A 14521-nucleotide genomic window follows, 5' to 3' on the forward strand; every position below is an offset into this window, starting at 1 on the left:
GACCCTGGATCCATGTTTCGCATCTTCAACACTTTGAACGTCTGCCAGATGGCATCGTCGTCCCATCTTTCTATACTGTCCAATTCTTCGCTTCGCTTCGATCTAACATCTCCGTTTACTCTGCTACCTTAATTGTAATTGCATCTTGTTGACAGGTGCTCCTCTCTCCGCAGTGCGGACCTGTGAATGTCAACGAACACGCACGCTCACCGCACGCGACCCTGCCCGCTATGAGCCGCATTCACCTCTGGTAACCAACGTAGAATATCATAACAAACGAGTGAGTGCAATTTCTGTTCAAAACACCACCATGCCGCAATAACACAACGAAACCATGCTCGGCGACGACGCCATCATAAAGCTGAAGCGGTCGATGAGCGAGAGCGATCACCTCATCCCTATGGGTGACGTGACCCCGCCTCGCTCACCGGCCAAACACAAGACGCCAGACTACAGGACACGGTCCAGTCGCTCTATCTCGTGGTCGAAGCTAACTGAATCAATCAAAGGCAAGAGAGGCCCCTCGTCACGCTCGTCACGCTCTTCACGCACGCCTTCTGTCGATAAGCGTGATATCTCGAGTCCAATCTTAGACCACCGAAGTCCGTTGTGCCCACCTACACCCAAGCCGAGGCTCGACGCTGTCCTTCCATCAACACCTGGCCCACAACGACCTATAGCACGATCCAGCCCAGGCACCATCAAGCCTAGTCCGCCCAACCCGACCGCAAGACACTCATACTCTGTCTCCGATCCCACAAACTACGTCTCTCCTGGTAGACGGCCACGTCAGCCTAATCGTCCCCCGCCGCCTCTTCCAATCTCAACTAGCTACGAGAGCATCACCGGTACCCTAGAAGACAGCCCCTTGGAGCGCATAGCAGAATCGCCTTTCGAGCCTTCGGAAGACGTCCGAATTGAACCGCCAAGGCTTGACAAGGTTCACAAATATTTAAAAGACATGGAGCCTGCACGACTACAGCCGCCCAACATGGGTGGTACCAAGGGGCGTGCCATGCAGCAGGCAAAGGACATGGAGCTTCTGGTTGCTGAGAGAGCGAAGCGAGGTGGTGAGGAACCACCGCCATATGACTTCTACGAGCTCATTGGCAAGGGCGCATACGGTCGTGTCTACAAAGGGTGGGTATCACGATGTAAGGCCGAGTACATTCGCTGACATGACAAAGAAAGAGCCGCAATACCGGTGCGCTCGTTGCCATCAAGATTATCGAGATCGACAAGGTGGATTATGAGGAAATGACACACAAGAACCTCCAGGACACACTCAAGGAGATTGACATCCTGCAGCAGCTAAGAGACAGCAAGGCAAGGCCTTACGTCAACATCATCGAAGAGGCTAGGCCTGTACACAACGAACTCTGGATCGTCAGCGAATATGCAAGCGGTGGTAGTGTCAACACTCTGATGAAGCCCACAGCCATGACGAAGGACCCGGGTCCTGGACTGGCGGAGAAATTCATCATACCCATCGCCCGTGAGCTGGCCCAAGGTCTCAAGTATATACACGAAGCTGGTGTGCTGCATCGAGATCTGAAGTGTAGGTGATGGTGTCTTTACCATTCCTTCCCTCGGCTAATGTGATACAGCCAACAACGTTCTTATCCTCGAAGACGGTCGTGTGCAATTATGCGATTTCGGTGTCTCCAACACCCTGGAACCTGAAAGATCGAAGCGCTCCACTATCGTTGGTACACCTTTCTGGATGGCCCCTGAGTTACAGAAGGAGTGGGTAAAGGACGCAGATCCGCACAGTCTGATGCAGCCCAAGGAAATATCTTACGGCAACGAGGTTGATATCTGGGCATATGCCTGTACTGTCTATGAAATGGCTTGTGGCTACCCACCGCACCACAAGATCGGGCAATTCGATTTGCCAACAGCTGGTGTTCCTGTGCTTGAAGGCGATCGCTTTTCTCAAGAACTGAAAGATTTCCTAGCCTTCGTCTTTCAACCAGAGCCACAAGATCGACCGACGCCTGACCAAATTTTGGAGCACCCCTATCTTGCAGATACTACTAAGATGTACCCGACTGTATCGCTCGTCAAGCTGGTCGAAGACTACTACCTCTGGGAGCAACAAGGTGGTGCACGCCAGTCGCTATTCAACCCATACGGTGCTCAAGCGCCAGACCCGCTTGCCCCAGAGGCGGAGGACGACGACGATGATGATTGGTCTTTCAGCACATCAGAAGAATTTGAGCAAGAACGTGCAACACAATTTACTGACCCCTTCGCTGGCGGAGCAGGCTTCAATGGAATGGGCCTACCACCTGTCGCGGATATGGGACGATTCGAGCAGCTCCAGGCCAGGTTCAAGGAAGAGTCTATTGTTAGAGGACAGAAACGTCTGAACAAACTATTCGATACAAACACGACGCCATACAGGTATAGTGCCGTCGATATGCCGGACCCGCCGAATGGGCGCCCTCCATCTGACTTGGTTTTACGCGACTTCAACCCTGGCGCGCCCAACCGCGAGACGGTCATCGACTTGGACTTTTCAATGCCGTCAGCAGATGAGATACCAAGTATTGACCTGGGCGAAGTGCCCACCATCCGTGCAAATCGTATGAAGAGCATCATACGGGAGATGGAAGAGGAAGAGGAGCGCCGGGATGCTTTCAACGAGGAGGACGAGATGACTAAACGAGCCACGAAAGACTGGACCTTCCCCAGCATGAATGACGAGAATCGAAAGACGATGGAGTGGTCATTCCCGGGAACCAATGAGCAAACTAACCGCAAGACTATGGAATGGTCATTTCCAGGAGCCACTGAGCAACCTAACCGCAAGACGATGGAGTGGTCCTTCCCACAGCAGCCTCAAAAGCCCAACCGACGTACGGTAGAGTGGACATTCGACGCTGCAATGGCAGAAGCCAACAATGAGGCCCCAAGGAACCGCGCTTCGAATCGGATCTCACGACGACGTGAGACGAAGGAGTGGACGTTTCCCAAGCAGGACGATAATCGCAAAACTCGAGACTTTGCCTTCCCAATGGGTAGTCCGACGGAACCGTATCGCAGCCAGCACACCAAGACGGACTCTTCTTCGCCAGGCCTTGCATCTGGTTTCCGACCAAACCTGCGCCATGCTCAAACAGCACCACTTCAGCCTGCTGTTGATGACAATGACTATCCTGAGATGATCAGCTCTGCGCCCAACTCTCCGCTGCGCTCGTCCATGATTGATCTGGATATGGCGATGGTAGAAGACTACCGTCCGTCCACTTCTGGCTCTGAGATCCTTACAGCAGGAACAGAGCGTATGAACGATAATCCGTTCAACCTCGAAGATCAGGTACAACTATCACAAAATAACCACCGCGCTTCTTTCCACATGAAGTCGCAATCGGAACCAAACCAGACGGTGCCAGGATTATTGACACCTCAACAGTACGATGAACAAGGCCATCCTACAAACCAAGACCCACACCATCCCAGTATGCACGCCCGAGGGGTCAGCTCAGCAAGCCAGGTACAATCACACGCGAAACCAGCACCCACTTCTGGTCAATACCACCGCGGTAATCAGCGCTCTCAGCAAATCTGGGATGGTTGGTCACACAACATGGCATACGGACTCAGCAGCGACGATCAATCTCCTCCCATGAGCGTAACAACCGACACCTCACTCGAAGAAGAAGATGTCGACGACCTCTGGGACACCTTCGAACGCCTCAACCTTGCAGCGCAACGGCGTCCAATGGGCCAACCATCAGCCCCTCTCCGTTCCTCACGTAGAAACGACTCTACATCCACAACCCTTACTTCCACGACGTACAATCTCGATTCCGATACCGATGACTCGTCGTACCACCACAGTAACCAGTACTCTTCATCCTCGGATTTCGATCAACACGATACTCCGCGCTACAGCCGTAAATCCACAACCGTCAGCGTCGGTCCAAATGGGAAGCCGCTTGTAGAGTTTCCTATTCCGACCGGTCCTGAGGTAGGGGCGCTGTTAGGCGTGGACATGGATGCCAGGGCTATGGCGGACATGTTGCTCAAGAGTGCGGTCGAATTGAGGGATGGGACGAGGGCTAGTAGAGATCTGTTGAGGGCAATGCGGTTACAGGATGTTGAGGGCGAAGATGAAGGTGACGAAGGAGCGGATGAGGAGATGAGAGGGGGTACTGTTCGGTTGAGGGGGCCTGGATGATTTATGGTTGTGTGATGGCGTTCATGGATCGGGAAGGCTGTGCCCTCGGTTTAGGTCAAATGCCGTCGAGCGACTTAGAGTGAGCTCTACTGATTTGAATGTCTGATGATCTACTGTCTACCGAATCCACGAACTCAGGAGTCAAAGAAAATGATTTGAATGAAACACGATGGAATACCCCACCTGTCGCCTAGTTATGATCGGGACATGGAGTCGGGGTGATGGCGATGAGAGCCAACGAGAACGAAAGGGAAGATAGTTCACTTGCGTTACACGTCTCATGGTCCATACGTAGTATTCTTCAATATCGAAAATGGCCGAACATATACTACATAACAACGTGCTACAAGGCTCCCGTTCGCTCGACGCTATTGCGCCTGCAAAGCTGTAGACCATGACATGTACAATGTAGGTAGTCCCACCCCTGTGTAGAACCATGATCGTATCGCTATTCGCAACTAATCCGTATATACTCCGTTCCGCTGTCGCCTGCCAAATGCTGTATCGAGAAAACCCTCTCGCTATGCTTTGATAGGTGCTGTTGCGAGTGAAATTATTCCGAGGCGAAAAGTGGCTGAGGGTATGGATGGAGAAACGCCGAGAATGTAGGGAAAAAGAAAAAAACATGGTGGCTTTCACTGGGACGCATGAGATAGGGTGCACGGAAAGGTGGGTATGGGTAATCGTAATTGGGCGTGAGAAAGACTTGAGAGATCTGGACAACGGAATGACATCATCTACCGGTTACCGGCCTCGAGTTGTCCTGGGGTTGGCTGCTGCGGGACAGAAGCGTCTGCAGTGCTAGCAGCGCCACGGTTACGACCAAACCAGCTTGAGAAGGGAGAGCCCTGTGTTCGATTGGGCGTCATCCTGGATAGCCAGCCTTGGTTATGGCCAGTCTGCCCTGTCACTTGCGATGCATCCCCATGTACACGCTCACGGCGAGTAGGCCGATTCAACCGCCCGAACCGGTCAACACCTTGTCGCTGCTGGTAGTCTGCATTGATGACCATGACGCGAGACCTAGAGAAGGGGTTGCTAGTCGTCCAAACGGCCTGCGGTGGCGACCGAAGACCGGCGACTGAACGGCGACCAGTAACAGGATCGACTTCGCCTTCGGGACGAGGCTTCGGAACGTAGTAATCAGCTTTGCAGAGAGGGCAGCAGGCACGGCGGCTCGTCAGCCATGGGTCAACACAGCTGGCGTGGAAGGCGTGGCCACAAGACAATCCGCGTACATCGTCGTCATCTTCCAAGGTGTCCAGGCAGATGGCGCATGTGTCTCCTGGCTCTGCCAACATTTCTGGTGCAGCAGCAGTGCGTATGGGATCCTCTTCATCATCATCTGAATCGTCCTCACGCTCGCGCACGTTTGCTTGTGGGGTAGCACTCTGCCCTTGAGTCTTGTCCGTCTTCTCTGTGTCCAACTTGACCTCGGCTTGCTTCTCGGCGTCCTGCACGTGCTGGCTCTTCTTGCTTTCCATGCTCGTTCTCGGGGAGGCTGCAGGCTGGGTAGAGGAGTTCGGGGCGTTGAGATCGTTGCGAGCCATTGAGAGTGCAGTGTCGGTTCTCGGTCCTGGGCCTTCGTCCTGCGCACTAATGACGCCCTCGACATCCTTCAAGCTTGCTGCTCTGCTCTGGGGCGCAGTCGCGATGCCGCCGTTGGCTGGTAAACCCTCGGTCTCGCGACTTGACTTCCATTGCTTATACTTTGTCAGTGGGAATCGCTCGTTGACCTCGTCCATGGTCATCAGCTTCTTCTCCCTCCTCCTCCTATGCGGGCGAGGCATGTTGGTCATGTCAATTGGTTCGCCATCTGCGGCAGCCTGGGCCGCGCGACGGCGATTATATCGGAAGCAATACTTGACGCCAACGATAATCCTGAAGCAGTCAGTAAGAGGGAGCAGTTGCGAAGCCAACTGCCAGCGCCTACCATAAGTTTGTGAAGACGACACCGAAACCCAGGGCAACGAAGAAAAGCAGCGGCGAACTGGTGGGGCCGCTGTTATTATTGTTGTTGTTGTTGCTGTTGGAGCCATCTGTTGGGGCAGGTGCGTTCTGCCTCGGGTAGACAAAGATGTTGGACATGATGGATAGCGGCGTCTCTGCTATTCCGTTCACGGACAGGATTGCTCACGCAGCTGTAGAGAGACGCGAAGCAGTGATGCGCGTGTACGTGGGGAGTTGGCCGGATGCGGAGAGCCCTGGTACACGTGAAACAAGTAGGGGGGCGACTCGACACTACGAAGGTACACGCTCTATCGACGGGAGTGGTGGTTGCGATATCGTCGAGGCGGCGGCAGCGGCGGGCTAGGCTGGAAGAAGGGCCGGTGTGGTTGATGGGATCAGTTGATGGTGACGGCAACGACTGCGGCTGTGGCGATGGAGAGTCGGCTTCTTAGAGGCTATGGTCGCTCGCGGTGACTGCCCGTGCCACAATCGCTAGCGGTTAATGACAAGAGCACTGTTATCGGCCATGCGATGCGGAGAGTGCAAATGGCTGCGCGACAGACTCTGGACTCGTTGGGGTGGTGAAGGGCAGTGGATGGGTCGCCGAGTGTCAGAACGGGCGAGGTGCCGGTCTTGAGGCGGATAAAGGCCGCAAAGGCGTCGCTAACGTCGACGGCAGGTGCCAAGGATGACCGGCAACCAGGACCATCTATGATAACACTACCCGTCTTACCGAACGCAACTGGGGCGTCTTGGAGTGGCTGGTGGCGAGGAATGGTTAACTGTGAAGTTGGTTGCAAGATGGTGGTGCGCTGGGTGTTGCTTGCTATTGAACCATGCATGTGTCACAGACAGTGTCCACGCAATGCGCCTCCAAGCAGGGTTTCGTCGCCCGCATTGATGCCGTCGCATGCAGGTGCTATCACATCTAACAAATTGCTGACCCCCCGGACGCCTAACAGATGAGACTGCGCTCGATGACTACCACCACTACTACTACGACTCGCTCTGAGTCCCATATCTCAGCTGCAGTGTACAATCTCAGATCGAAGCCCGCCGTGTTGCGTAGACATGTCGGATCCCTGCTCTCCGAGTGGAGTCTTCCCCGGCCGCTAACAATCTGCGAGTATCCACATGAACATCGTCCACCACTTGCAGCAGCCTTACTCCCCTGCTTTCTGCATCATTTTCTCTCCTCGGCACATCTTGGGAATTATCTAGACAGATCGCTGTTCTTCAGTTACCGCACGACTCCTTCACCGTTGCTGCAAAAGCCCGTCTAACGTCACTAGTTCCAATCTTCAAGCACTGCAACTATGGCGGAGACTGCCGAGCCCAACCCAATCGTCTTCTTCGACATCACCCTAGGAGGTATGCATCCACCCATGTGACCCAGATAGTCTCTTTACCCCTCACCCCGCGCCATTGCTACGCGTCGTTCTTGGCCTAACCCACAGTCGGACAAACGCCCCGCGACCCGACCATGGTGACTGACATAAGCGAAAACAGGGGAGAAGCTCGGTAGAATCAAGATGGAGTTGTTCAAAGATGTAGTCCCAAAGACGGCTGAGAATTTCCGCCAGTTCTGCACTGGAGAGACGAAAAACAGCCGAGGGCAGCCACAAGGCTACAAAGGCTGCAAGTTCCATCGCGTCGTAAGTGCCATTCAAAGTTGCAGTACTAGAGGTTTTGACTTTGACCATACTGACCATCGTAGATCAAAGGTTTTATGATCCAAGGCGGCGATTTTGTAAACGGCAATGGCACAGGCTCGAGAACCATTTGGGGAACTGAAAAGTTTGCCGACGAGAACTTCACATTGAAGCACGACAAACCTGGTCTTCTATCTATGGCTGTAAGTTCATGTAAGCCGCCTAGCCAAGTACGTCACTAACAGACCTAGAACTCAGGTCCCAATACCAACGGTTCCCAGTTCTTCATCATCACTGCGAAGAACGGCACCCCTCACCTGAACGGCAAGCACGTTGTCTTCGGAAATGTCATTGAAGGCATGGACGTTGTCACCAAGATTGAGAACACACGAACAGTAGCGAACCCAGAAGGAAAGCCAGTGCAAGATATCGCTATTGCGCAATGCGGTGAGATGTGAACATGGACATGACCGTTCATGTATTCAACCAGCATAAGAGCCTACCACACCCACCTCCGAGAGGCAAGATCGTAGGTGACATTTGAAGAACCCATAGGAAGCCTAGGAAGCATTTGTTTGGCCCAACCGCAGCTCACAGAATGGCAAGACATGGTGGGCCAGCTCAAGCCGCAAGTCTGCTATCAATTCTTGCGTATCTGTGATTGAGCATTCCAGATGCAAGCCGCTGTAGGATGCGGCGAAGAGACTATATCTTTATAATCTGACACACAATTAAAGACCAATGAAATGCATCCCTCTTGGATTTTTGCAGTGATTTTGGTGGTGGATCGGCGAACCATAGTGAACAGGTCTGGCTTACCTAAGTGACCCGCTGAAATTCTCTCGGGGCTCAATACTGCAGCACAGTCGCGTGCGTTCACCCCCGCCGTCCTCACTTCCAGTTTCACCACCCACCCGACAGACGACGCTTCTCTAGGTTTCACGTGCCTGCTCAAATGTAAACCTTTCGCCACCCATTTCCACTCAACATGGTCGCTATTGCCACGATGAACAGGACTCTCAGCACCGCCGCCCCGAGCGCGGGTGGCAGCCTCAAACGCAAACAAACCGACCACTCGTCCGACGCCGAAAACACTGTCCCGAATCAACTCAAACGCCGCCGAGTCACATTCGATCCCGAAGTCGACGTACGCATACTGAGCGAGCACCATGAGAAGAGTCTGGAGCTAGTGGGGGAGGAGGTGCGGCGAGCAATAGAGAAGCATGCGACAGGCGAGAAGGCAGCCTACGACGGTCTCAAGGCCCTCTTCAAAGAACCGCCGACATCAACAAGTGCACCGCTATCACGACTCTTGCAAAAATACGTCATCGCACTCTCGGAACACACGCCAAAACTCGACAGTAACTGCAAAGGCCTGGTGCACGCCGTCATCGATTGCAGCTGGATTGCGCGCAATGAAGACTTCCTACGCTCCTACCGAATCTTTCTGCGCAGGCTGCTCTCGGTTCAATCCAGCTACATGTCTACTGTGCTGCAGATGCTTGTCGACATGTTTCTGAACACGCCGTCCGTCAATGCTAGGCAGCAGGACGACCCGCCCATCCAAAGAGTACGCCTACAAGCGCGCATACACGAGACCCTCATGGGAATACTATGTTACAGTCCAATGGCGAGTTCCTTCCTCGCACCCGTCATCTCCAGCACCTTCCCATTTTCCAACGACAGCGCGAAGACACACGTCGAGTACATCCGAAACATCTTCAGGGTCACAGAGTATGCGCCAGAGATCAAGGGCGAGATTTTGGCACTTGTGACTGATAAGCTGTGCAAGATCGATGCGCAGATGCAGGTGGACATGGATGACATGGACGACGACTTGGAGGAGCAACTGGTTGGCGACGCCATCAATGACGAAGAAGACGACGACGACGACGCGAGCGACGACGGTTCCGTGTCAAGCGAGGAAAGTCTGGATCCAGAGGAGCAACGACTCAAGGATATCAAAGACATGATGCTCAAGCTCGATACCGTCATGGACGTACAATTCTCCTACTACGACTCAATCTTTGAACGGAGAGACCTTCAAGAGATGGACCGCACATACCAAACCCTTATCGCCCAATTCCAGTCCATCATCATCCCAACCTACCGCTCACGACATACTCAGTTCGTGCTTTTCCATTTCAGTCAGATGTCAACGGATTTCGTAGTGCGGTTCGTGGATACCTGCTCGCAACTAGCTGTCGACCAAAATCGACCCCCACTAATACGAGCATCTGCATGTGCCTACCTCGCCTCCTACATCGCGCGTGGCGCTCACGTTCCAGGCTTTGTGGTCCGCGATGTTTTTGACACACTTTGCTCGCAATTGGAGCGTCTGCGTGTACTGCACGAACCAAAGTGCATCGGCCCGGATCTACGCCGGTATGGCACATACTACGCCATCGCACAGGCACTATTGTATGCCTTCTGCTTCCGGTGGCGCGACCTCATTGTCACGCCCGACGGCACATTGCCTACTGATGCAGACATCATGTACCACGAAGGCGACTTCCAGTGGCACCGATCAACCCTCGAAATCGTACGGCGTAACATCTTCTGCAAACTCAATCCACTCAGAATCTGCGCACCAGACATTGTCAAGCAGTTCGGCCGCATTGCTAAGCACCTCCGCTTCACTTACGTCGATACCCTGGTAGAGACAAACAAGCGTGTGCGACTCTCTCGCAGCCTGGCCAGTGGTTATCTCAATGGTATTGGCGGCCGAGAGACTGCTCTCACTGGCAAAAAGGGTGAAGAGGCTTTCCTAATGGATGCGTACTTTCCATTCGACCCATATGTGCTTCCGCGCAGTAAGCGCTGGGTCGAGCACGACTACGTGCAATGGCGGCCCGTACCCGGTATGCCAGTAGAAAAAGACGACGAAGATGAGGACGATGAGGATGAAGACGACGACGACGATGACGAAGATGATGCTGATGACGACGATAGCAGCACTTCGGATGAGGACGACGACGATGACGCTAATGTCGCAAACCCCGAGGACCTCGACGATGGTAGTACGGAGGCTAGTCTATGATCGTTCCCTCATACATTGATTGCATTTATGGCGTATACAGGAGCGGGAAAGCATTGAAATCAGCATTTTGATTCGGCGCTGGTCACAAAGAACGAAAGCAGCCTATGATTGCTTATCTGGTCGCTGGGCTTGTTTGAAATGGCCTGGTTATATGTTTGTCGATTTCTGCATGGATTAGCGTTCAATTTCTTGCATGGTTGGTTGCATTTTCCGTCAGTTGACTGCCTAGAGTGCGGCACATTTACGTTTGTACCAAAGAGAGAATGAAATGAACAACTTAACAACAAGTTTTGCATCTTTTGTAGGTCATCCGTCGGCTATGGTAAGGTTCTCGTCACCGAAACCGGCAATGCGGATCTGAACAACGACTGTGCATTATATGCAAGGTCCAGACAGCGCGGTGACCAAAGATGGAAAGAATCTGTAGACGCGGTGACCGAAGGGGGAAGGACTAACAGTTGGCCAATCACGGTGATCGGTATCTACCGTAGTCCTCAAGTATTATATCTTCCAGGCAACCAACTCCAACCGTCCTCACTTGACCCAGAGGAAACATGTCCTCTCTGACTCTTACTACTATCCCGATCGAACTTCTCGCATACGTATTTGAGTATTTCATAGACGACGACACGCTCAAACATTTGAGCAAAGCCCATCCGAAGTTTGCTCCACCAGCCAATGCAGTGCGCCACAGTATTCGAAGACTTCTTGTACGCGGGAACGGTGCACAAGAAGCATGCAAAGAGCTTGTGGGCAGCATTCATGGCAGCCAAGATGAGACACGATCCGGCAACACTCTCGTTGGACCGATACGCTATCTTGAACTTGTCTTTGACAGCCGGGCACAATTTCGTCTAGCAGATGCAACGCAGGAAGTGTTGAACTGCCTGCCGGCAATCCGACACGTCACGCTCAAGATCATCGCTCGCCCCTTTCCTGATAGTCAGCATCAAGACATGATTGAGAATCTCGAGGAAAAGGTCCGGGGAGCCGTCCAGGACTACTCTACGCTCATGGATATGCTCAACACATTGAAGCCACAACGAAAGGTTGGACTGAGTCTTATCCTCAACGACTGCATGCTTCGTTCTTCACCAATCATTGCCCAGCAGTACGCAAACATCGTCTTGCGAGAATTCGACATCAAATACTACTTACTTCATTTTGATACCACAATCACCTTAGCCAAGCGCTTGGTTCACGCAACCAAAACCCTAACGGACATGACAATACTTGAAGATCCAGCATGCCAGTGGCAGCAGGAACAACTCCCCTGCATGCCCTTCTCAGGTCTCTCCGCTCTCAAGCGACTACATATACCTGCTAGCTTGTGGTTCGGCCGTAGCAATGAAGGCCTTCAAGGCTTTCTGTGGAAGCGCGAGGAGATTATCCGTCCGTCTATCGTCAACTTACTGCCTCCATCTCTATCCTCCCTTCGTATAGACTTCAATGGCATGTCTGCCGTCTTTGCCGTTGGCATGGGCTACCGTGCAGCATTCTTCCGTATGACCTCCGACGAAGCGAAGATGAGGATGAAACCAGCGTGGAATTGGATATATGAGCTCGTTGCTCCTGATGCTTCACAACTTCCCCATTTGAAGAATGTCGAGGTACTTGAGGGACTGGTTCCAGCCGATAGAAGACGCATAAGTAGAACGGGCGATCGTTATGATTGTGATTCGGTCGTTGACTGGGACCCGCCGCTGGAATTGAAAAAGGCGTTCGGAGATAGAGGCATCAAGTTGAAGATTCTTAATAGGACTATCAAGCATGGGAAGTCTTAAGCTGATACATAGAGGAGGTACATCTCCGTTTTCCATTGGTTGTACTAAAGCGGTAGAGCCACCATTGGTCTCGGTACGATAGACAGAAATACAACCTTGATACGCTTAGAAGCATGGAAGTTCATCATGTGCCTTGCACTACCACTCGCTCTGTAACGAATTTGAAAGCTTTATAACAAGTTTAATCCCAGCATTCTCAAACAATTCCCTCATCACTTGCGGTGGTGAGTAGGTATCCGTGGCATAAGTCTTAGGGCCCCCCGCCTTGATAATCAATGAAGGAGCTCCCTTAATTTCGACCAATCTAAGACATTCCAGTTCTGGCAAAACACCTTTCTTACGTTGTTTCTGCTCCGCGAATTCCTTGATCCATTCAAAACCCTTCAACTGGGTAGCCTGAGGTGTCAAAGGAAAGTGTGTTTGATAGCCCAAGCCCGCGGCGAAAACAACTTCGGGCCACATGAATTGGATTTCCAATTCGCGGAGCGATGGAGGGAGGAAGTTGTACACGCGAGCAGCACAGCGGTCCTGTTTCTTCCACATCCAGCCGTTTTCGGGTGCGCTGGGTAGGTCGAAATGGCGATTGTACCAAAAGGCCGAGGTGATCTTCAGGATTCGCAGGTGTTTGAGGAACGAGAAATTGGCGTTGATGGTAGGGTGGAGATGGTCACGAAAGTGACGACCCTCTGTAAAATATACGCCCGCCGGTTCTAGCAGTGCTAATTCTTTCAAGGAAGAATTAGGCCCCAGACTCGCTTTTAGAATGCCTGGAGTGGATACGATCAGGGTACCATTGGCAACCTCAAAATTCATTGGGCGGACATAGTCCGAATTCGTGGTGATGAGCAGTGACTGGAGGTTTTTGGCCTGACTGAGCAGTTTTACCATTTTAGCAGGGCCTATTGTGAAATTCCTGGAATCGAAGGATATAAGGTTGGGAAGGATAGTAGGCTCAAACGACGAGGGGTGATAATCGTCCAGAGATTCGGTAACGGTGTCAATTGCGAAAGACCGGATGGTGGGTATCTGCATCAGTTTGCTCAGAATCCTGACCGATGGTGTCTTCAAAACGATTGTCTGGATTCGGAGGTCTTTAAGCATGTCGAATAGCTGCTGTACACAAACTTGCTGGATTGGGATCCATTCTCGACCTGCCACCCAGTCTTTGATAACGATTTCGACTCTACGCAATTTCGGTAGTTTGTTGAGTATGGTGTAAGTTTGCGAATTGAAAAAGAGTGGTGAGCCCCACTCAGAATCTATCTGAACATGACGGACGTAGTCTGCCAGGTGCGGTGTCAATGTGATAGCCTGCAGGATCAGAGCACAGGTACGCTGTCGATCCATCACCCTTTTGTAGGCCTTCTCCTGTTTGTAGTCTGGTGGCATCTGAGCATCTGGTATCGGTAGCAAAATCGAGGGCCCTGCGTCAAGATATCGATTATGATCTTGTTCCCATCGTATGTATTCCTGGACTTGCGATGCATCGATAATCTTGTTGTCATATGTGACAAAAGATTTGCCCAAGGTAGATTGTGCTGGAAGGTTGATTGTGTGGAACAAGTGCCGCTGAGCGGATTTCATGAAAGATTGATGCGTCTTGATAAGGTTTATCAAATCTTCGCGGTCCACATCTGCAAAGATTTGGTCCAAGAGGTCGTTTGGAAGTGCAATGAAGATGCTTTTGGCCATAGTTTGCGGACGCTATCAGTTGGTAGCTGTGTCTTTGATCGAGAGAGTACAACAAGGGCAGGGCTTTTCGTGGCCGTTGGATGATCAAGAAGGAAAGTTGAAGAACAACTCTGGCGGAGGCGGAGATGTTGGGGTTGAGTTGATGTTGGTTCTTTCCCAAGAAATAAGGAAGAGGAAGGTTTATGTAGTTGTCCGAGAGAGGGCCGTGTGATCTCAC

The 14521-nt window shown here is 52.2% G+C and overlaps 7 protein-coding genes across 7 annotated transcripts; 4 read left to right on the plus strand and 3 right to left on the minus strand.

Moving 5' to 3' along the window:
* Positions 1-334: 334 nt before the first annotated feature.
* CC77DRAFT_933364 (hypothetical protein) lies at positions 335-4186 on the plus strand (the record flags this gene model as incomplete). The annotated part of the gene is made up of 3 exons (XM_018534313.1): positions 335-1140; positions 1188-1558; positions 1608-4186. The coding sequence occupies 3 exons, from the start codon at positions 335-337 to the stop codon at positions 4184-4186; spliced, it is 3756 nt and encodes a 1251-aa protein (XP_018387061.1).
* Positions 4187-4257: 71 nt separating this feature from the next.
* On the minus strand, positions 4258-4900 carry CC77DRAFT_831319 (hypothetical protein). The gene has a single exon (XM_018533323.1). It carries the CDS (start codon positions 4811-4813, stop codon positions 4328-4330), a length of 486 nt encoding a protein of 161 aa, XP_018387062.1. The 5' UTR covers positions 4814-4900; the 3' UTR covers positions 4258-4327.
* CC77DRAFT_820079 (hypothetical protein) lies at positions 4555-6432 on the minus strand. Its single transcript, XM_018533313.1, has 2 exons — positions 6120-6432; positions 4555-6067 (listed from the first exon to the last, which is right to left on the minus strand). Exons 1-2 carry the CDS (start codon positions 6272-6274, stop codon positions 4924-4926), a joined length of 1299 nt encoding a protein of 432 aa, XP_018387063.1. The 5' UTR covers positions 6275-6432; the 3' UTR covers positions 4555-4923.
* A 929-nt stretch (positions 6433-7361) lies between these two features.
* On the plus strand, positions 7362-8541 carry CC77DRAFT_1019554 (peptidyl-prolyl cis-trans isomerase H). Its single transcript, XM_018524855.1, has 4 exons — positions 7362-7507; positions 7646-7791; positions 7854-7991; positions 8040-8541. The coding sequence occupies exons 1-4, from the start codon at positions 7453-7455 to the stop codon at positions 8244-8246; spliced, it is 546 nt and encodes a 181-aa protein (XP_018387064.1). The 5' UTR covers positions 7362-7452; the 3' UTR covers positions 8247-8541.
* A 120-nt stretch (positions 8542-8661) lies between these two features.
* CC77DRAFT_1019556 (RNA polymerase I-specific transcription initiation factor RRN3) lies at positions 8662-11281 on the plus strand. Its single transcript, XM_018524856.1, has one exon. The coding sequence runs from the start codon at positions 8777-8779 to the stop codon at positions 10826-10828; it is 2052 nt and encodes a 683-aa protein (XP_018387065.1). The 5' UTR covers positions 8662-8776; the 3' UTR covers positions 10829-11281.
* A 70-nt stretch (positions 11282-11351) lies between these two features.
* CC77DRAFT_1019557 (hypothetical protein) lies at positions 11352-12721 on the plus strand. The gene has a single exon (XM_018524857.1). The coding sequence runs from the start codon at positions 11383-11385 to the stop codon at positions 12610-12612; it is 1230 nt and encodes a 409-aa protein (XP_018387066.1). The 5' UTR covers positions 11352-11382; the 3' UTR covers positions 12613-12721.
* A 163-nt stretch (positions 12722-12884) lies between these two features.
* On the minus strand, positions 12885-14304 carry CC77DRAFT_1007975 (hypothetical protein; the record flags this gene model as incomplete). The annotated part of the gene is made up of 2 exons (XM_018523510.1): positions 12885-12916; positions 12954-14304. 2 exons carry the CDS (start codon positions 14302-14304, stop codon positions 12885-12887), a joined length of 1383 nt encoding a protein of 460 aa, XP_018387067.1.
* Positions 14305-14521: the final 217 nt, after the last annotated feature.

This window comes from Alternaria alternata (genome assembly GCF_001642055.1).
Source record: "Alternaria alternata strain SRC1lrK2f unplaced genomic scaffold CC77scaffold_8, whole genome shotgun sequence".
Classification (NCBI taxonomy): Eukaryota; Fungi; Ascomycota; class Dothideomycetes; order Pleosporales; family Pleosporaceae; genus Alternaria; species Alternaria alternata.